The sequence below is a fragment of the Bos indicus genome, chromosome 24 (assembly GCF_029378745.1).
Source record: "Bos indicus isolate NIAB-ARS_2022 breed Sahiwal x Tharparkar chromosome 24, NIAB-ARS_B.indTharparkar_mat_pri_1.0, whole genome shotgun sequence".
NCBI classification, from domain to species: Eukaryota; Metazoa; Chordata; class Mammalia; order Artiodactyla; family Bovidae; genus Bos; species Bos indicus.
Genome location: NC_091783.1, coordinates 42,476,315 through 42,492,940, shown reverse-complemented (window position 1 = coordinate 42,492,940; position 16,626 = coordinate 42,476,315). Strand labels below are relative to the sequence as shown.

Here is a 16,626-nt window from a genome sequence, read left to right as displayed (position 1 = left end):
TCTTCTGGTGGGGTATCTATCCCAATTCCAGGGTTTCAGTCCCCATTTGTCTGGCACCTGTGTGGACCTCTCTCAGTTGGCTCTGAACTTGAGGCTGGAGAGGGGTGCCTCCACCAGCCCCAAGAGCCGTGATCATCCTGACAATAGGAAGCACTTCCTGAGTCTCCTGGTGGGAATGAAACAAAGAAATAATACAGTATAACTTGTCATCTGTTGAGTAGTCAACTGTGTGAGCAATTGTTATGTGGCTAAAAAAAATAGACTTTAATTCAAGTCTTCAAGTCACGAGACACTGGGAACTGGAGAAGATTCTCTTTTAAATGTGACACTCAGCATTCAGTCAAGATGCCATGCTCTCAGATCAACCAAGCCAAGCTCTGTTCTAAAACTGATTTATATAAACCCCTTTACACTCTGCAAATGTGTCCCCGTAAAGCTAAGGAAAGCTGGAAGGGAGTGGATATGGGTGAAATGCCGGAACTGGGCTACTTAGGTTTGAAACCGGATCAGCCACTTAATAGATTTCATCAAACCCAAGACTTCAGTGATTGTTAAGATGCATCGTTATTTTATTACCAGTGACAAAAAGCACTTGCATTTAAACAGTGACACAGGCCTTAGCAGCAGTGCCCAGACACCCTCAGAATACGGCCTCTGACTGCTTCATCTCTGCAGAGAGATCTGGCCTTCAGCTGCAAAGCTTCACTCGGGACAGTAATGGCTCTGCTCTACAAGGATCTCGACCACAAAGCTCAAACACAGCCTTGTCTTTTCGTGGGCATCTTCCCTTCCACATAACTGTTTCTCAGTGAGGAAACATGTAAGGGCAGCTACTTCCCACCCTCACTCTGAGATAAACACTTGACCCACTGATGTCACGGGACACCCCTGGCTCTCTTACTGGTCTGCCTGATTTCCACCCTGGTTTTGTTCTCAGCACTGAGAGTGGATTTCCCTGGTGGCTCAGATGGTAAAGCGTCTGCCTGCAATGTGGGAGACCCAGGTTCAATCCCTGGGTCAGGAAGATCCCCTGGAGAAGGAAATGGCAACCCACTCCAGTACTCATGCCTGGAAAATTCCATGGATGGAGAAGCCTGGTGGGCTACAGTCCATGGGGTCGCAAAGAGTCAGATCAACTGAGCGACTTCACTTTCACTTACTTTCACTTTTGTTCTCAGCACTGAGAGTAGAATTTACAAGTGAATTCTAACACCTGGCTCAAACTTTCACTCTATTTTCAGGACCAAGCTATTGGCAACTATGCCACAGGTGGAGAGTAATAAGAGTGCACAGAGAGGAAGTGAGGTGAGGACAGTACGGGCAGCTGGGTCCAGGCTCACGCAGGTGAAAACCCACGTCCCCAGCATGACTGCCACCCACAGGCTCACGGCGACTGGAAGATGCACACCCACTGTAAAGACCTTATTTATGAAAAGACATCAGTCCTACAACCGATGAAACACAACGGCACCATGACCACAAACCCATCACTCGGCCCCACAAGCTCCCGTGCGCTCACCTGTAAGGAGGAGGTGACAGCACTGCAGGGTCCTGGAGTCAGTCTCAGGACTCACCAAGAGCGTTTCCTTTAGCATATGGTTCACGGTTCTTATTAGATGTTAGTTGCTATTATTTTGGAGAAGGCAATGGCACCCCACTCCAGTACTCTTGCCTGGAAAATCCCATGGATGGAGGAGCCTGGTAGGCTGCAGTCCATGGGGTCGCTAGGAGTCAGACATGACTGAGCAACTTCACTTTCACTTTTCACTTTCATGCATTGGAGAAGGAAATGGCAACCCACTCCAGTGTTCTTACCTGGAGAATCCGAGGGACAGGGGAGCCTGCTGGGCTGCAGTCTCTGGGGTCGCACAGAGTCAGACACGACTGAAGCGACTTAGCAGCAGCAGCAGCAGCAATTATTTTAGGGCTTCCCCAGTGGCTCAGTGGTAAAGAATCCACCTGCAATTCACGGGCCGCAGGAAACGTGGGTTCAATCCCTGGGTCAAGAAGATCCTCTGAAGGAGGGCATGGTAACCCACTCCAGTATTCTTGTCTGGAGAATACCAAGGATGCTGGTGGGCTACAGTCCATGGAGTTGCCAAGAGTTGGACAAGGCTGAAACGACTTGGCATGCACACATGCTTTTATTTTAAATGATGGTCAGGCTCTTGGAGGCCCTGAGAAAGCCCTTCCTAACAAGATGGCTACCATAATGGAGAGAGTCCCCCTGACCCTGGTGCACTCTGAGCTCTGCATGGACAGAGTACCCAGAGGTCTGGGCTCCCAGCAGCCGACTCACTGGTGACCCAGATGGACAGGAGCATGGGAGCCCGAGGCCGGTGACAAGCGCTACTCACCGTAACAAGTGCCCACGTGCTGCCACTCTGTGCAGTGTAGGGGCTGGAAGCACAAAGAAGAATGAAGCTGAGTTTTCCCAACATGGAGACTCTCAAGGTCTCGCTGGGCTGGATGTCCGAGGACCAGTGTGGATGGTGGCCAGGTCTGGAGAGGAGGTAGGTTCGGGGTTGGGGGAAGAGGGCATGGTGCTCAGGACCTGTGTGGTTGTGCGGGAGGCGGGCGCCACCCAGGGAGGGTGCCCACAGGCAGCTTTATGACAAGGGAAGGAAGAAAGAAAATCCCCAAACTACCAATTGCACATCATTAGAGAGCAGGCAGAGTCGGACACGACTGAAGCAACTTAGCAGCAGCAGCAGCAGAGAGCAGGCAAAGGGCTTCTAGAGACCAGTCTCCATCTTGCTGCTGCTCCTGTTGGACAACAAGCCACATGGGGGCCCAGGCGAGGTGTTGCCCAGGAGGCCAGCAGCATTGAGGACTCAATAGACAACCTCTTCCTGGGATACAGGGCTACCCACCAGGTGGGGATGAATCTCTAGGGTGGGAAATGGGACTGGAATTTATTCTCTTTTTATCTTTTTCCTTCAAAGTACCCATCACCTTGATGGTTCTTAGGAAGCAAAACTGAAGAGGTCAAGTGGGAGCAGGCAGGAGAAGCTGTCTCTAAGGGTCAGCTCTGGATGAGGTTGCCAACACTCACCCAGCTTGCCTGGTGTGAGTCGTGGACACCTGCCCCATGTGAAAGTGAAAAGTGTTAGTCGGTTGTGTCCAACTCTGCGACCCCATGGACTGCAGCCCATTGGGCTCCTCTGTCGATGGGATTCTCCAGGCAAGAATACTGGAGTGTCACAATGAAGAAACAGACATAGAGAACTGACTTATGGGGAGAGGGGTGGAGAAGGTGAGATGTATGAGGAGAGTAAAATGGAAACTTACATTACCACTTGTAAAATAGATAGCCAACGGGAATTTGCTGAATGTCTCAGGAAACTCAAACAGGGGCTCTGTATCAACCTAGAGGGGCGGGATGGGGCGGGAGATGGGAGGGAGGTTCAAGAGGGACCTATGAGTGATTCATGTTGCAGTTTGACAGAAAACAACAAAATTCTGTAAAGCAATTATCCTTCAATTAAAAAAAAAAGAATACATAAATGAGTAGCCATTTCCTTCTCCAGAGGATCGTCCCAACGCAGGGATCAAACCCAGGTCTCCTGCATTGCAGGTGGATTCTTTAGCGTCTGAGCCAGGTTCCGTCTAATATTCAATCAACGGCTGGGAGTGAAAAGGCCACATGAGGCACCTAGTTCAGCTGCAGGGGAGGCCATGTGGACCGCCCCAACTCCTTACACCCCAGGACTCCCTTCCCAGGATCAGCCATCGGGTACCCTCCAAGACCAGTCTTAGACTTCTGGCCAACCCAGGGCCCCATTTTCTCGCATTGCCAGGACTGTGTCAGCTCCAAATCTGGGACTGAAACTAGCAACTCACTCATTCACACCATCAGAAAGGCTCTGGAGGGCCAGGCATTCACTCTGTAGGCACATCCTACAGTTGGGGGAGAAACCAGACCCCAGGGCTTATGGAGGGGCTCGTGAGGGGGAGTAGACTCTGAGTTCAGCCTTGGTGGGGGTTCCTGGAGGGGCCGCTGTGTCCTGAAGACAGTTTTCAGCCCACGCCCAACACAAGGAGGAAGGATGGAGAGGCCTCATGGAGGAGAGACCCCGGTGTGGCCAAGGACAGAGCCCCGTGTACGTCATCTTGAGCATGGAGTGGGCTGGACCAGGGAAGAGGAACCCAAAGCTTTTAGGCAAACTAACACAGGATAAGGATTCCATTTGGGAAAGACTGCTTTTCCCTTTTTTGGAGGGATGAGCAGCAGGAGGATCAATTATGAAGCTTCTGCCATGGCTCAGTGTATCAATTTTGCCTGAATATGTGAGAAAGATGAGCGAAGGGACTTGCTTTCAACAAGCAGTAAATCTTCTCTGTGGTTCTAGAGAGGCATGGACCATCTCTGGCATGTGGTAGGGAGAGGTCTCACCAAGAAGGTATTTAAAAAGGAAAGGAAGGAGGGAAAGACAGAGAGAGGAAACCAGGAGTATTACTAATCAGCACTAAGTCTGGAAACAAACTCTTGCAAAATACTTAAGGGTCCACTTTCACCTGTCTCCAACAGCTTAAATCGACATCCAACTCCAAGGCGGCGACTGTGATAACAGTTACTACCTGAGTGTACTTATTACTTATAATAGTAAATGTCTTATCACGCATAATAACTTTAAAACCCTGCATTTGATTAGATTATCGGTATAATCAGAAGTGCATTGGCTAATCACCATATCTGCTGTGTTGTGTGTTGTCCTGTGCTGAGTCGCTTCAGCCGTGTCCAACTATTTGGGACCTTATGGACTGTAGCTCGCCAGGCTCCTCTGTCCATGGGACTTCCCAGACAAGAATGCTGGGAGTGGGTTGCCATTCCCTCCTCCAGGGGATCTTCCCAACCCAATTTGAACCTGAGTCTCTTAAGTCTCCTGTACTGGCAGGTGGGTTCTTTACCACTAGCACCACCTGGGAAGCCCCGTCGCCATATTTGGTTGCTGACAATTCTGCCGTTGGACATTGAGTGCAGTTGACATGACGGTCTTTCAGGTTCTTAAGGCGGTGCACGGTGAGGTCACTGTTAGGAACAGCAGTGCCTGTGGGTGGTGCTCTGGATGCAGTAGTCATCGGTGAGCAGGTGACAGTCCTATTTAGGCCATGAGAGGGTCCCCCTCTCTGTGTTTCTCATATGAGTCAGGAAATACACATGTATGATGCACACACAAATAACATCAAGGTTTTGGTGAACTAAGGAGTCTAGATGTATTGGTCAGTTGAGAAGACTAGCACATCGGGTCTCATTCGTTAAGTTTTGTTGCAAATAACTACAAGGAAAAGAGCATCTCAAAGGTTAACCAGCACCAGCACAGGTAGAAAGGGGCTGTTTCTAGGCTTCAAGGTGACTCTGGCCGGTCATCGAACAGGTGCCTTTGTGCCCCAGTACAAAGTAAAAATTAGAGGAATGGGAATGGTAACTACCATCTGCAAAATACTTGAAGATTCACTGGACTCACATATTATCTCGTTTCTCAAATATCAGGCACATGAACAGAAAGGAGCAGAGGAAAACCAGTCTTCAAGGTCAAGGGCGTTAGGAAGAGCCAGGCCCTGATACAGCCACACCCAGCCGGCCCAATCAGTGGTGCTCTGATGAAGCGGCCATCAGTGTGACTTCACTACAGAACAGTCTCTGACATCTGAGGTCTCAGGCCTGGGCCCAGATCAAATGGTTATGACAACGGGGCAGCTTCTTTCAAGTACAGGACCCTGGAAGGAGACTGTTCTCTTGCTGAAAACAAACTAATTCCTCAAGGCTCGGGGGACAACTTCATAGATGACCTCTTGCAGAGAACTACATGAGTTCCTGGGGCTCTGGAGGGTGTGTTCACATGCCTGGATATGTGCGTGCATGTGTGTTCCTACATGTGTATGTGCAAGATCAACTCATTCCCACGGGCAAAATCACTCACAACAGAAGTCCTAAATGACTCCAGAATGACCTTTACTTCTACCATGATTGACAGTCTACTGTTCAGACAGTGAAAACTCCCAGAGATAGCAAATAAAAGACCAGATTTCCCCAAACGAGAGGAGACACAGGTTTAACCATTTACCCAGGGATTTGTGACCTAAGTTCAAGGCCCATGGGGCCAGGTGACTGTTTACAGCCTCCAGGTTGCCAGGCTCTGCTCACAGTAAGCACCCCTGAACACTGGCTTCAACAAGGACAAATGCAGTATTTCTCCATCACCCACGCTGATCCCTGAACCCATGCCGTTCTTGAAGAGTGAGCCAGGCCACGGACAGGATCAGACAGAAGGTGAAGGGCGGGTGTAGGGGGCAGACAGAGTAGTGACTCAGAGCCAACCTTCACCCCTCAGCAGGTGGCTGCAGGCCTACCGGGTGCAAGGTTGTATTATATGAGGCCGGACCCATCACTGACACGGGAAAGGAAACTTGGGAGAGAGATATGGTGTGTGGCCACATCCCCAAGTTCTCAGTAACATTTAAAAAATCTGAGTCCCCTCGATATACCCTGCAGTTTCTGACCTGGCCATCTAGACTGAGGACCCAACACTCCAAACCACCATCCACACAATAAAGTAAGAAATCAGTTGGGAAGGAAACACTTCCAGGCACACTTGGACACTTGGGACTGAACTCACCTCTGAGCTGGGTAGTCACTGAAAAGGTGCTTTAATGCTTAAAAAAATTATATCAGAACAGCCAAGTAAGTGTAACATCAAGACATACACAATGGTGGTTTCGGAGGGCGGCAGGTTTCTGAAAGACCCGTCCCCGCTCACCAGGCACCTGGTATCCTGGATGCAACGTGACCTGCATCCCTCTTGCACAAGAGCGAGGATGCCTCTCTGGGTGGAGCGTTGTGATGCAAACAAATCCATGGAGAGACGACGGGACAACAGGGGACATGCAAGTGATCACTCCACCAAGACATCGCCCAGCCCACGAAGGGGGCCCTCGAGATGGCGAGTGGGCCGTGAGGTCGGCAGTCTGTTCCACCGCCCACACGGCTGCCATGTCTTGGAACAAAAGCTGGAGTTCACTCCAGACGGGCACCTACACTCACCATGCTTTTGTTTTTATTTCCATGTCTCCGGAGATCAAAGCTGAGAGAGTTGCTTTTGCCAGTCTTTAAACTTTCTTATCTGAAAGCATTTTCCCTTTATGAGAAACACAATAAAGTCAAGATTTCAAATTCCTGCTTTCATTTAACTTCAGATGAAAACGAGGTAATTCTCTAAGTCGTTTTCTTCTAAGGCCTCGGTGTCCGGGCCAGACGCTGGGGTTGAACCACAGATGGCTGTTCTGCCCGCTGGGCCTGGAGCTGACGGCTGCCACCACAGACTGCTCGCCACAGCCATGTGTGTGTGTGAGGTGTGTGTGACTATGTATATGGTGTGTGTCTGTGTGTATGTTGTGTGCATGAGGTGTGTTGTGTATACATGTGTGGTGTGTGTGTGCGTGGTGTGTGTGTGTGGTGTTTGGGCACTGTGTGTGTGTGCACCTGGGGTCTTCACAGTATGTATGCACGTGGTGTATACATGGTATGTATGTGGTACCTGTGTGTATGGTGTGTATGTGGTATGTATGTGTTTGTGTATAGTGTGTGTATACGTGCATGGTGTACATGTGGTGTATGTATGGTATGTGTTTGAATGTGTCTATGGCACGTGTGTGGATGTGTATGGTATGTGTGTATGGTGTGTGTGTACATGGTGTATGTATGGTGTGTGTGTGGTGTATGCTGTGTGTATGCATGTTATGTATACGTGCATGGTGTGTTCATGGTGTGTGTGTCTATGCATGGTGTATGACGGTGTATGTGGTGTGTGTATATATGTTATAGTATGTGTATATGTGATGTGTGTGTGTGTATGGTGTGTGTGTATGTGGTGTGTGTATATGTGGTGTATGTATGGTGTGTGTACGTACATGTGTACGGTGTGTGTTACGGTGTGAGTGTATATGTTATGGTGTGTGTGTGTGTGTGTGTGTGTGTGTATGGTGTGTCTATGTGCACGGTGTGTGAGTGTGTGGAGTGTAGGACTCCCAGAAGGGAGAAACACTGCAGTCAGGGCAGCACGCCAACCTCCTGGCTCTGGGCTCTCCATAAGCTCTCCCCTTCCCCAGGTGTTCTCAGGAATCTTCAGGAAGGGACTGCCCCTCCTCCCAGCCTTGTCCCCAGCCAGCAGGGACACAGGCACCAGGAGGCCCTGGTAGACAGATCTGGTGACTGAATGGCTGAAAGGAGGCTAGAAAACCCTTCGAGAACAGGAGACCCTCAGTCACTGCAGGGTGACTTCACATCCTTTCTCTGACCTAGGTTCCTCCGATTACACGACTTTCCAAAATAATTTTATTCCCAAAGTGAGAAGAACTAAACGGCCTGTGCACACAATGTCAGGACACAGTAGGCACTCCTCCTGGGATGGTGACAGACTCTCCTGAGCTTTTCCCCAGGATCACTTCCACCCCACGCAGGGGCTCCTAAAGACACTCACGCCACGTAAGCTTCCAGCAGATGCTCACAATCACCAACATACCTTTTCACATTTCTAGTCCCAAATGTTCTATCAGGCTGTCATCAGTCTGTCCCTTAACGATGTGCATTTGCACAGCCCTGTCTCCCACTGATGTTGAGCTCTTTACTCACTTAGGGAGAAAAAGAAGGAACACAGCTACAACGAGTCAGCTCAGCCACGTGCTTAAGGCCGGTCGGTTTCTTCCACAAAAGAATATTTACCATCTGCCTACGACCCTTGCTCCCTGCTATGAGCAGCTGAGTCCTATTTCTTTTCAAGATTATATTTTATGACTAGGGGGGAAAAGGTATAGGAAAGGCAATGTATTTTTGGTCACAAGAACTGCCTTCAGTAAAAATCATATTTCAAAGATTCTATTTTACCCTATTGCAATGTTTCCTTGCATTCTGTTGGTTAAACAATCTTTTGGTAATCCACACAGTTTTGGTTGTTTTTTTTTTTTTTTTTTTTTTCAACTTTAAGAGACTACACTTGAGTGAAAGAGAATAGCTCAAAAGTGTCTTCCCATTTCAGAAAAGTCAATGAATGCTACAAAGTAAACGGTGTTGAGGAGAAGACCATCTCCCCAACATGGGCTCCAAAACTTCATCCCACACGTTTTGTTTCCATCAGCAGAGAGAATCAGCACTCAGGCACACGACAGCACCACTTACTCTGAAACGCCTCGTATTAATCTGTGTTCTGGAGCGGGATGACTTTTGTGACTTTTCATCAAAGCAAAGAAAACAGCAACAAGGGACACCCCTCAGCTGCAGACCCTCACGACATTCAATCAGCTTTATTTGGACTAAGAAATGCAATTGTTCTCAGGAGGTGAAGGAGGGGAGAGTAAAACTGACACGCATGCTTTCACATCGTCACATTTTGAACTTGGGTCTCTCACCACATTTACAGTTTAAAAAAAAAAGCTAAAATAAACAAAAGGCTCCTGTCTTGCCAGATCCTAATTTACTCACCAATAGGATCTAGGGGTGATTTATGACTTGCCTGAGTTGAAATAAAAGTAACCCCCAAACTGAACAAAGATCAGATGCCAAACACAATAGTTTCTCCAGCGTCTTCACCTGGAATCTTCCTGAAGGTCTTGTGCACTCTGTAATCTTATTAATGAGACTTGGTGGAACAAATAATCTACAAATGATGTCAGGAACTAAATTAATTAAAGTTGGCCCCAAGTACATGCATCACCATAGAAAATATGTTTTAATTTACTAATTGCTACCATATTAATAAATAAACAAATGGCATCCTAAGGTTGTTTGCTATTCAGTCACTCAGTCATGTCCGGCTCTTTGTGACCCCATAGACTGCAGCACACCAGACTTCCCTGTCTTCCACTGTCTCCCAGAGTTTGCTCAAACTCGTATCCATTGAGTCAGTGATGCTATCTAACCTTCTCATCCTCTGCCACCCCCTTCTTCTCTTGCCTTCAATATTTCCCAGCATCAGGATCTTTTCCAATACCAGTAGACATATCATTAAGCCATTCTAAAAGAGTGCAGGCAATTTTCTTCAGACTGATGACTTCTCTTAAGATAAACGATCAAGCTCCATCTGTTACTACAGAATCTTTAAATACTTGCAAGACCCCTAACTACAGAGTAAGACACACTCTGAAGCCACTCCCTTGGGTTAGATGGACTAATGCTCATATTTTGTTAAAAGTACTTCAAGTAAGTAAAAACAGGTCAGAAAAGGGGGAAAGGAAGAATACTCAATTCTTTCCTGGTGCTCTACACTACCCTAAGGCATCGTAACAAGCAAGCCTCTCTCAGGTCACAGAGATTTATACCCAGAAGTACTACTCCCTCACTTTCTCTTCTGTGCTGGAGCCCCCACGAGCGCAGCTGGTCTGTGGGCAACATCAGTGTGCATAATTTTGCCACAGGAGGTTCACTTTGAAATGGGATGACTTTTTGTAGGATTATCCTCGTCATCCCCTTAAACTTGGCAAACCTTGTTTTTTTATCTTACATCCTTTCATCATATGTATGCCTGCACACACATGCACATGTGCACACGTGCACAGGGGCTGGCCCCACTGGCTTATGCCCCTTTCCTGACTCCCTCCCGGCACACTGTGGGTCTGGGTAAACCCCGACCCCACGGAGTTCAGGCTGACTTCAGCTGGAGTCCAGAGATCTGGGGCTAGATTCAAGCCACAATGAGGCTGCACTTGGGCTCCCCTTACCCCTTGGTACTATCGCAGCTTGCACTGTGGTGCAGGAAGTGTGGTTTCAACTTCCACCGCTCGAAACAAGGAGGAAAAATTCAGGATGGGTTGGCCTAGGCTGCGTCTCTGAGGATGGCTTTTGTAGTCCAAAAGGCAAATGGCCTTGTGCAAAAAAAAAAAAAAATTCTGTTCATGCCAATTTCAAATACTTTTTTCACTTTAAAGGCATTCACCCATGTGCCCATTTTCTTTCAACTACGATGAGAGGTTTTTTAGGGGACACTCTCCCCTTCATCCTCTCTCTCTGCCTCTCGTTTCTGGTGTGGGTGGCAGCTGCCGTTTGATCTGCCCGTGGGCTCTGATTTGTTTCATGTTTCAGCCAAAGATGAAGACTGCTCTGTAATTCCAAGCAGATGGGCCGAGGAGCGCAACCCTGTAATTACACCTTCTCTCTTTTTCTGGCCCTCGAACTGCGAGTCTTCCAACCTGACTTTGAAAGTCTGGGATCGCTGGGGTTCTGGGTACACCTTGGCCGTCCAGCAGGTCTGGCCCAGCCCAACGGGTTCACAGGGCCCTTGGAACTGTACTGCCCACGCCACCCGCCTGAGCAGGACGACAGAGAAAACAGTCGCTCAGGGCTCCCAGGGTGCTGCCCCTCCCTCTCCTAGATAGTCTGAAGGGTCACTGCCTGACCACCTTCTGAAGCTGGATCAGAAACCTAGAGGCTGCGAGGGTGCTGACCTGCTGATTTGACGTGCAGAGGTCATGGTGGGTGTGGAGACAGGAGAGCTCTGCTCTTGGTGGACACTCTACTAAAGGGCCAGGCATTCACCTGTAGGGAAAGCTGACCCAGGACATCTGGATCAGCACATGTGCTTGCCACCACCCAGCGCCACAAGTCCACCTTCCCATCCCGGAGCAATGCTGTCTTACTTTCTTTAGTGCAATTTCTGGAGTACTTGTAAAGCCTGCTGCTCTCTAGCTGGGGGTTTACTGGGACCGCTGAGAACATGTGACACACCAAGCAGAAACAAAACCCACGAGAGCAGGAGAGAAGCAAGCTCAGGTCCTGGAGAACTGAGGGGACTAGTTTTAATTATTGCCCCTCTGCTGCTGCGAGGACCCCACTCCCTGAAAGTGCCTCCAGAGAACCTACCGGTCCACCTGGGACAGACCCCTGCCCAGCCCCTTGAGACACTCGTTCTCCGAGGGAAGCGCAAGAACACCCGCGCTGCTTTCGCCCTGAAATGATCACAGTCCTCTGCACGGTTCCCCCCAAAGCCTGGAGCTCAGCGCGAGCCCCCTGCGCTCTGACACTCTGTGAAGGGCGCACAGCCTGCGGGTCCTTGACGGCCTGTAGTCCGAAGCCCCGCGAAGTGGACACAAGTGTCGTGGGACCTGGACGGAAAGTCTGAGCGCGCGCCCTTCCAGAGAGAGCACGGCCGACGCCGGGGAACGCGAGCCTCTTTCAGGGCGCCCAGGATGTGGCTGTGCCTTGCCGCGGGGTCACCTCGGTTCTAGGGAGTCCCCGCGGGGACACCCTCGGCTGCCGTTCCCCCCCCCCACCCCCACCCCCGGACTCACCGTGAAGCAGGAGGGCCGGGAACAGGGATGTGAGCAGGAGGCGGCGCACACAGGACATCTCCGGGCCTCCTCCGGGACTGCCCGCGCGCGCCGCACCGCCCGCCGTCCGGGGACCCAGTTCCCCGGGACCCGCCCGCAGTCCGGGCGGCGCGGCCCGGCGGCGCGGGGACAGGGCCAGGCACGCTTCAGGCGGCCGCCGCGCGCCCCATGCCCGGCCTGGCCCCTCCGCTCCCGGCCTCCCGCCCCGCGCCTGGCCCTGAGCGCCCGGCCGCCCCGCGCCCGCCCGGCCGCCGCCGCCGCTCCAAGCTGCACTGGCCGCTGCTGCTGTGTCTCTTCATATTTCCAGGGCGCCGCCGCGGGAAGAGGCAAGGCGGGGCCTGGAGGGGGCGGGGCGGGAACGGGGCGGAGCCGGGGCGGGCCTGAAAAGGGCCAGGGGCGGGGCGGAGCGGGAGCGGGGGCGATTGGAAGGGGCTGGATGGGCGGGGCCTGGAGGGCGGGGCGAGAACGGGGCGGGGCCTGGACGGGGCGGGGTGATTGCCGGGGTGGGGGGCTGAGTGGGGCGGGGCAATGGGGCGGGGCGATAGGGTAGGGCCTAGGAGGGCCGGGGAGCCTCCCGACCCGTTGGGGGAATAGAAGGGCGCTGGGGTCCGCCGGCCTTGCTCCGCCCCATAGCCGCCCCTTCGCTCCCTTCCTCTCCCCTGTCCCTCCGGCTCTCCCCCCATCGTCTCCCTCCTCTTATCCCGCGGCCCTGCCGCGCCCCTCCTCTCAAACCTCATCCCCTCTCCTCCCCCAGGCCCGCCCCACTTCCCTCCTCCTCGACTCCCACTCTAGGACAGGTTCTCCTGCGAGAGTTTCACAGGTCTAGGCCCAGGACCCCCTCCCGAAAGGAGGAACACATGTTCCTCCCCGTCCCTGCCCTCCCCACTCCGGGCAGCTCTGGACCGGTGTCTTCCCTCCTCTCACCGGGGAGGATTCCCCACTTGTGCAAGTGTGGGGACAAAGAGTGGGGCGCTGCAAGGCCGGGGTCTCCAGTGGGTTCGAAGAGAGGTCCGCGTTCCAAGCTTGGGGTGTTCGTGCGACTGAGGGAGAGGAGAGGAGAGGTGGCAGGGGGGAGAAAAGGCTCCTCCCACCCCGGAGAGGATGCTGAGAGCCTCCCCTCCGGGGGGTTCACGAGCAGGCGCGGGGAGGGATGCAGACCCCTCTTCCAGTCTCCTTCCAGGAGACGAGGACTTGTGGGGACAGGCGGAAATTTTCAGGGGCACACTCTCTGTCGGTCTCCCCCTATCTCCCCTGCCTCCCGGCCCAAAGCTTGGTTCTGTTTAAGGTCTGTGGGTCTTGGGAGTTTGTTCAGTTTTTCCTGGGCTTTGAAGATACAAAGGCAGGGACAGCCAGGAGCTGCTTTTGGTCAAGGTGGCTGCCTTGCTTGCCGACTTGGGGGCTCACTCTGGTGGGCCTGGAGTTCTCTCTTCTGAGCTCCTCCAAGGCTTCCGGGCGCTCAGGAGGAGGTTTGTCAGTAAAGGAGGCTGAATCTCACCTCACACTGACTGAGGAAAAGCAGGGACCACATGGAATCGGGAGGACATTCTGGTCTCTGCTGGTGTTTTTCATAAATAAAACACTTAGAAGGAGTGACTTCCATGAGTTTTCTGCCCCTTTGAACAAAGTAGCATCAATAATTCAACTCTTTGTGTTATAGACTCTCAGCACTAGTTGAACTTCAGCATCTTCGTAAAACTTGGTAAAACAGATGAGGGCACGTGTGACAATTTCCTTTTTTTTTTTTTCCTGAGAAAGCCACAGGTCTTTTGATGTGATGGTGCTGATACTGTTTGATGTACTTTAATTTTTATCACCATCACTATTACCTTTCATCTTTAGTTTGAGGAATCATATCATGTACCACCTGCCTACCTCATGAGGATGTGGTGAGGGTTATGTGCCTATGTTTGCAAATCTGGAGGATGAAAGACACTCATGTGTGAAAGAAGGGACAGTTGTGTCATAAAACCCTGGAGCAGGAACATAGCTGAGTTGAGCTTGCGTTGCAGCATCTCTCCCTGGACCAACTCTTCTCCATCCCTTGCTTGTGTCTGTTCCTAGGTTTGGGCAGTCAGTTATGACCTGTGGGATTTGAATGTCGCCCATGTGTCAGTCGGGTTTAAAGCAGGAACTTGATTTCCTCGTGAATGTTGGCCAGTTGGGAATGATATAAACAGCATATTTGACTGCTTAAACAGGACTTAGCCTTGTCACCAACAACACACACTGGGAGGTGTCTAGCTTCTCTATGCCTTTCGTCATTGGATGCCTTTTAGTCTATCAGGAAATATTTGAAGCAAGCAATGACACGAGAGAGTGTTAGGATGGTGTGTTTATGTACAAGCAACTGGTCATTGAAATGTGAAGGTCATTCATCGCATGTTAGCAGAACAATTAGGTGATAATTTTCATAAATGATTATTTGATCCTGTCATTTAAAAGGAGAAGAAAACCAACAGGTCAGCCATGATTTGGTGTCATTATAACCATCAAATTGATACCATTTTTGTCTTTCCAACTGGCCTTACTGGTGTGGTAGAAACAGAGCCAGAATGATGTCACCAGTTTCAAATCTGTTTTGCCAGTTTATTTTCCACATGTGATGTCATCGCTTAAAATGCTTGACCCTCAACATCCAGCCAGAGTTGCTGCTCCCTGAAATTCCCTCACCGCCTTGTGCTGGTCTAGAAAGATAGAGTGTTCTCAGTATAGGGCTCATTTTCTATATTATTTTTTGCAGTTGATATTAGTGTACTCACTTCTGGAAGAGAACAGTGATAAACAAACAAATGATTTAAGTTTGTCTTAGAGTGATTACATGTGGATAGATGATTAGAGTCACAGAATTGGAAGGGAGGCATTTCCAGACTATGGGCTGTACCTCAGAAGCTGGCCCCCTGAAACCAGCACAAGGAACTTCCCTGGGGCATCTGTAAGGACCAAGTCTTGAGCAGGTCCTGTGGTGTTGGGAGAGTTCCAGGCAGGCACAGCTGGACAAGATGCCCTTAGCAGCATCAATAAGCAAGCATGTTAGACTATTTGGAGCTACTCATAAATAACTTTTGTCATGTTGATGGGGAAGAAGAAACACAGAGTGGCTGCTCCATTTCAGAGGCGCACTTGGAACCCATGACTGTTCAGTCACCCACTCACAAGGCCGCTCACATGTTTACCAAGAAGTCTTTTCCCATGAACACTGAAGATCCTCGGAGCCTCGGTAGATGGCTCAGTCTTTGAAAACCAGTCCTTTGCTCTCCCCCAGTAATCCTGGATCGTGAGCAGGTTTTCAGGGATGGACTGTGCTGGGCACAGAGCTTGGATGGTCACCTTAGCTGGATTTTCTCAGAAGGTGTCTTATATCTTAGGGACCACAGAGCAGCTCAGTGTCACTTGTGTTATCTTGGGAAACACAAGGACCAAAATCCTTTAAAGCTTTGGCCACAATTTGATTTCCTAATGTCTGTGAAATTGATCTAAAGGCATGCGGTCCTGCAAATCATTTGGAATTTCGGAGATCCCAGGCCTTTCAGTTCTTGAAGAAAAATGACAGTTTTAAGAAGGATCATAGGGGGACTTCCCCAGTGTTCCATTGGCGCTAAGATCCTACAGGCCAGAGGGCAGCTAAGCCTGTGCATCACAACTAGAGAGCCTGAACTACAATGACGATCCCACGTTTCCCAACTGAGATCTGATGCAGCCAAATAAATAAATTTTTTTTTTTTTAAAAAAGAAGAGTCAGAGGAATTAAAGCATCAATTTCAGAACCTGTCTGATCGTGAATGTGGTCGAAAGCATCATCCCACATCCTCAGAGGATGGGCAAGGTCTCCAGGAATAGACTTCTCTCATAATTTGCTATTAGATGTCAATGCCAAGCCCATGACACCACAGTGATTCCTCGGTATGTAAGAGCCCAGAGGACAGAAACGGAGCCAGGTTACCTCCCTACCCCTTTGATCACCTGAGCCAGTGTTTCCAGTATTTCACCCACAGCAGAGCTTTACTGGTAAAGACAATAAACTTGAAAAATCCTACACATCTTCCTCAGAGGCAGAGCTAATAAAATTATTCCGAAGAGTCCTTAGAAAGGGATGGCCTTCTGGGTTATGTCTTTAAGACATGTTAATTAGAGTAAACTCTATTTTGAAAATAACATGCCGTTTAGATGCATCTCTGAACAGCCGTCTTCTGAGCTTAAGAAATTAAAGTTTACTTTCCATTTTACATTCATAGTTATCAGAGAAAACATTCAAATGTTTGTGAGCTTAGCAACCGTTCCTTCATCCACCCACCCATCCATCCGTTAGCA

The 16,626-nt window shown here is 50.2% G+C and overlaps 1 protein-coding gene across 1 annotated transcript in view; it reads right to left on the bottom strand.

Moving 5' to 3' along the window:
* Nucleotides 1–12,608, bottom strand: part of APCDD1 (APC down-regulated 1) — a 33,308-nt gene extending 20,700 nt beyond the window's left edge. The window contains exon 1 of the mRNA XM_070778954.1: nucleotides 12,280–12,608. Within this exon, the coding sequence (XP_070635055.1) occupies nucleotides 12,280–12,337 (58 nt within the window). The 5' untranslated portion in view covers nucleotides 12,338–12,608. The remainder of the gene's footprint in view (nucleotides 1–12,279) is intronic.
* Between the last annotated feature and the right edge of the window lie 4,018 nt (nucleotides 12,609–16,626).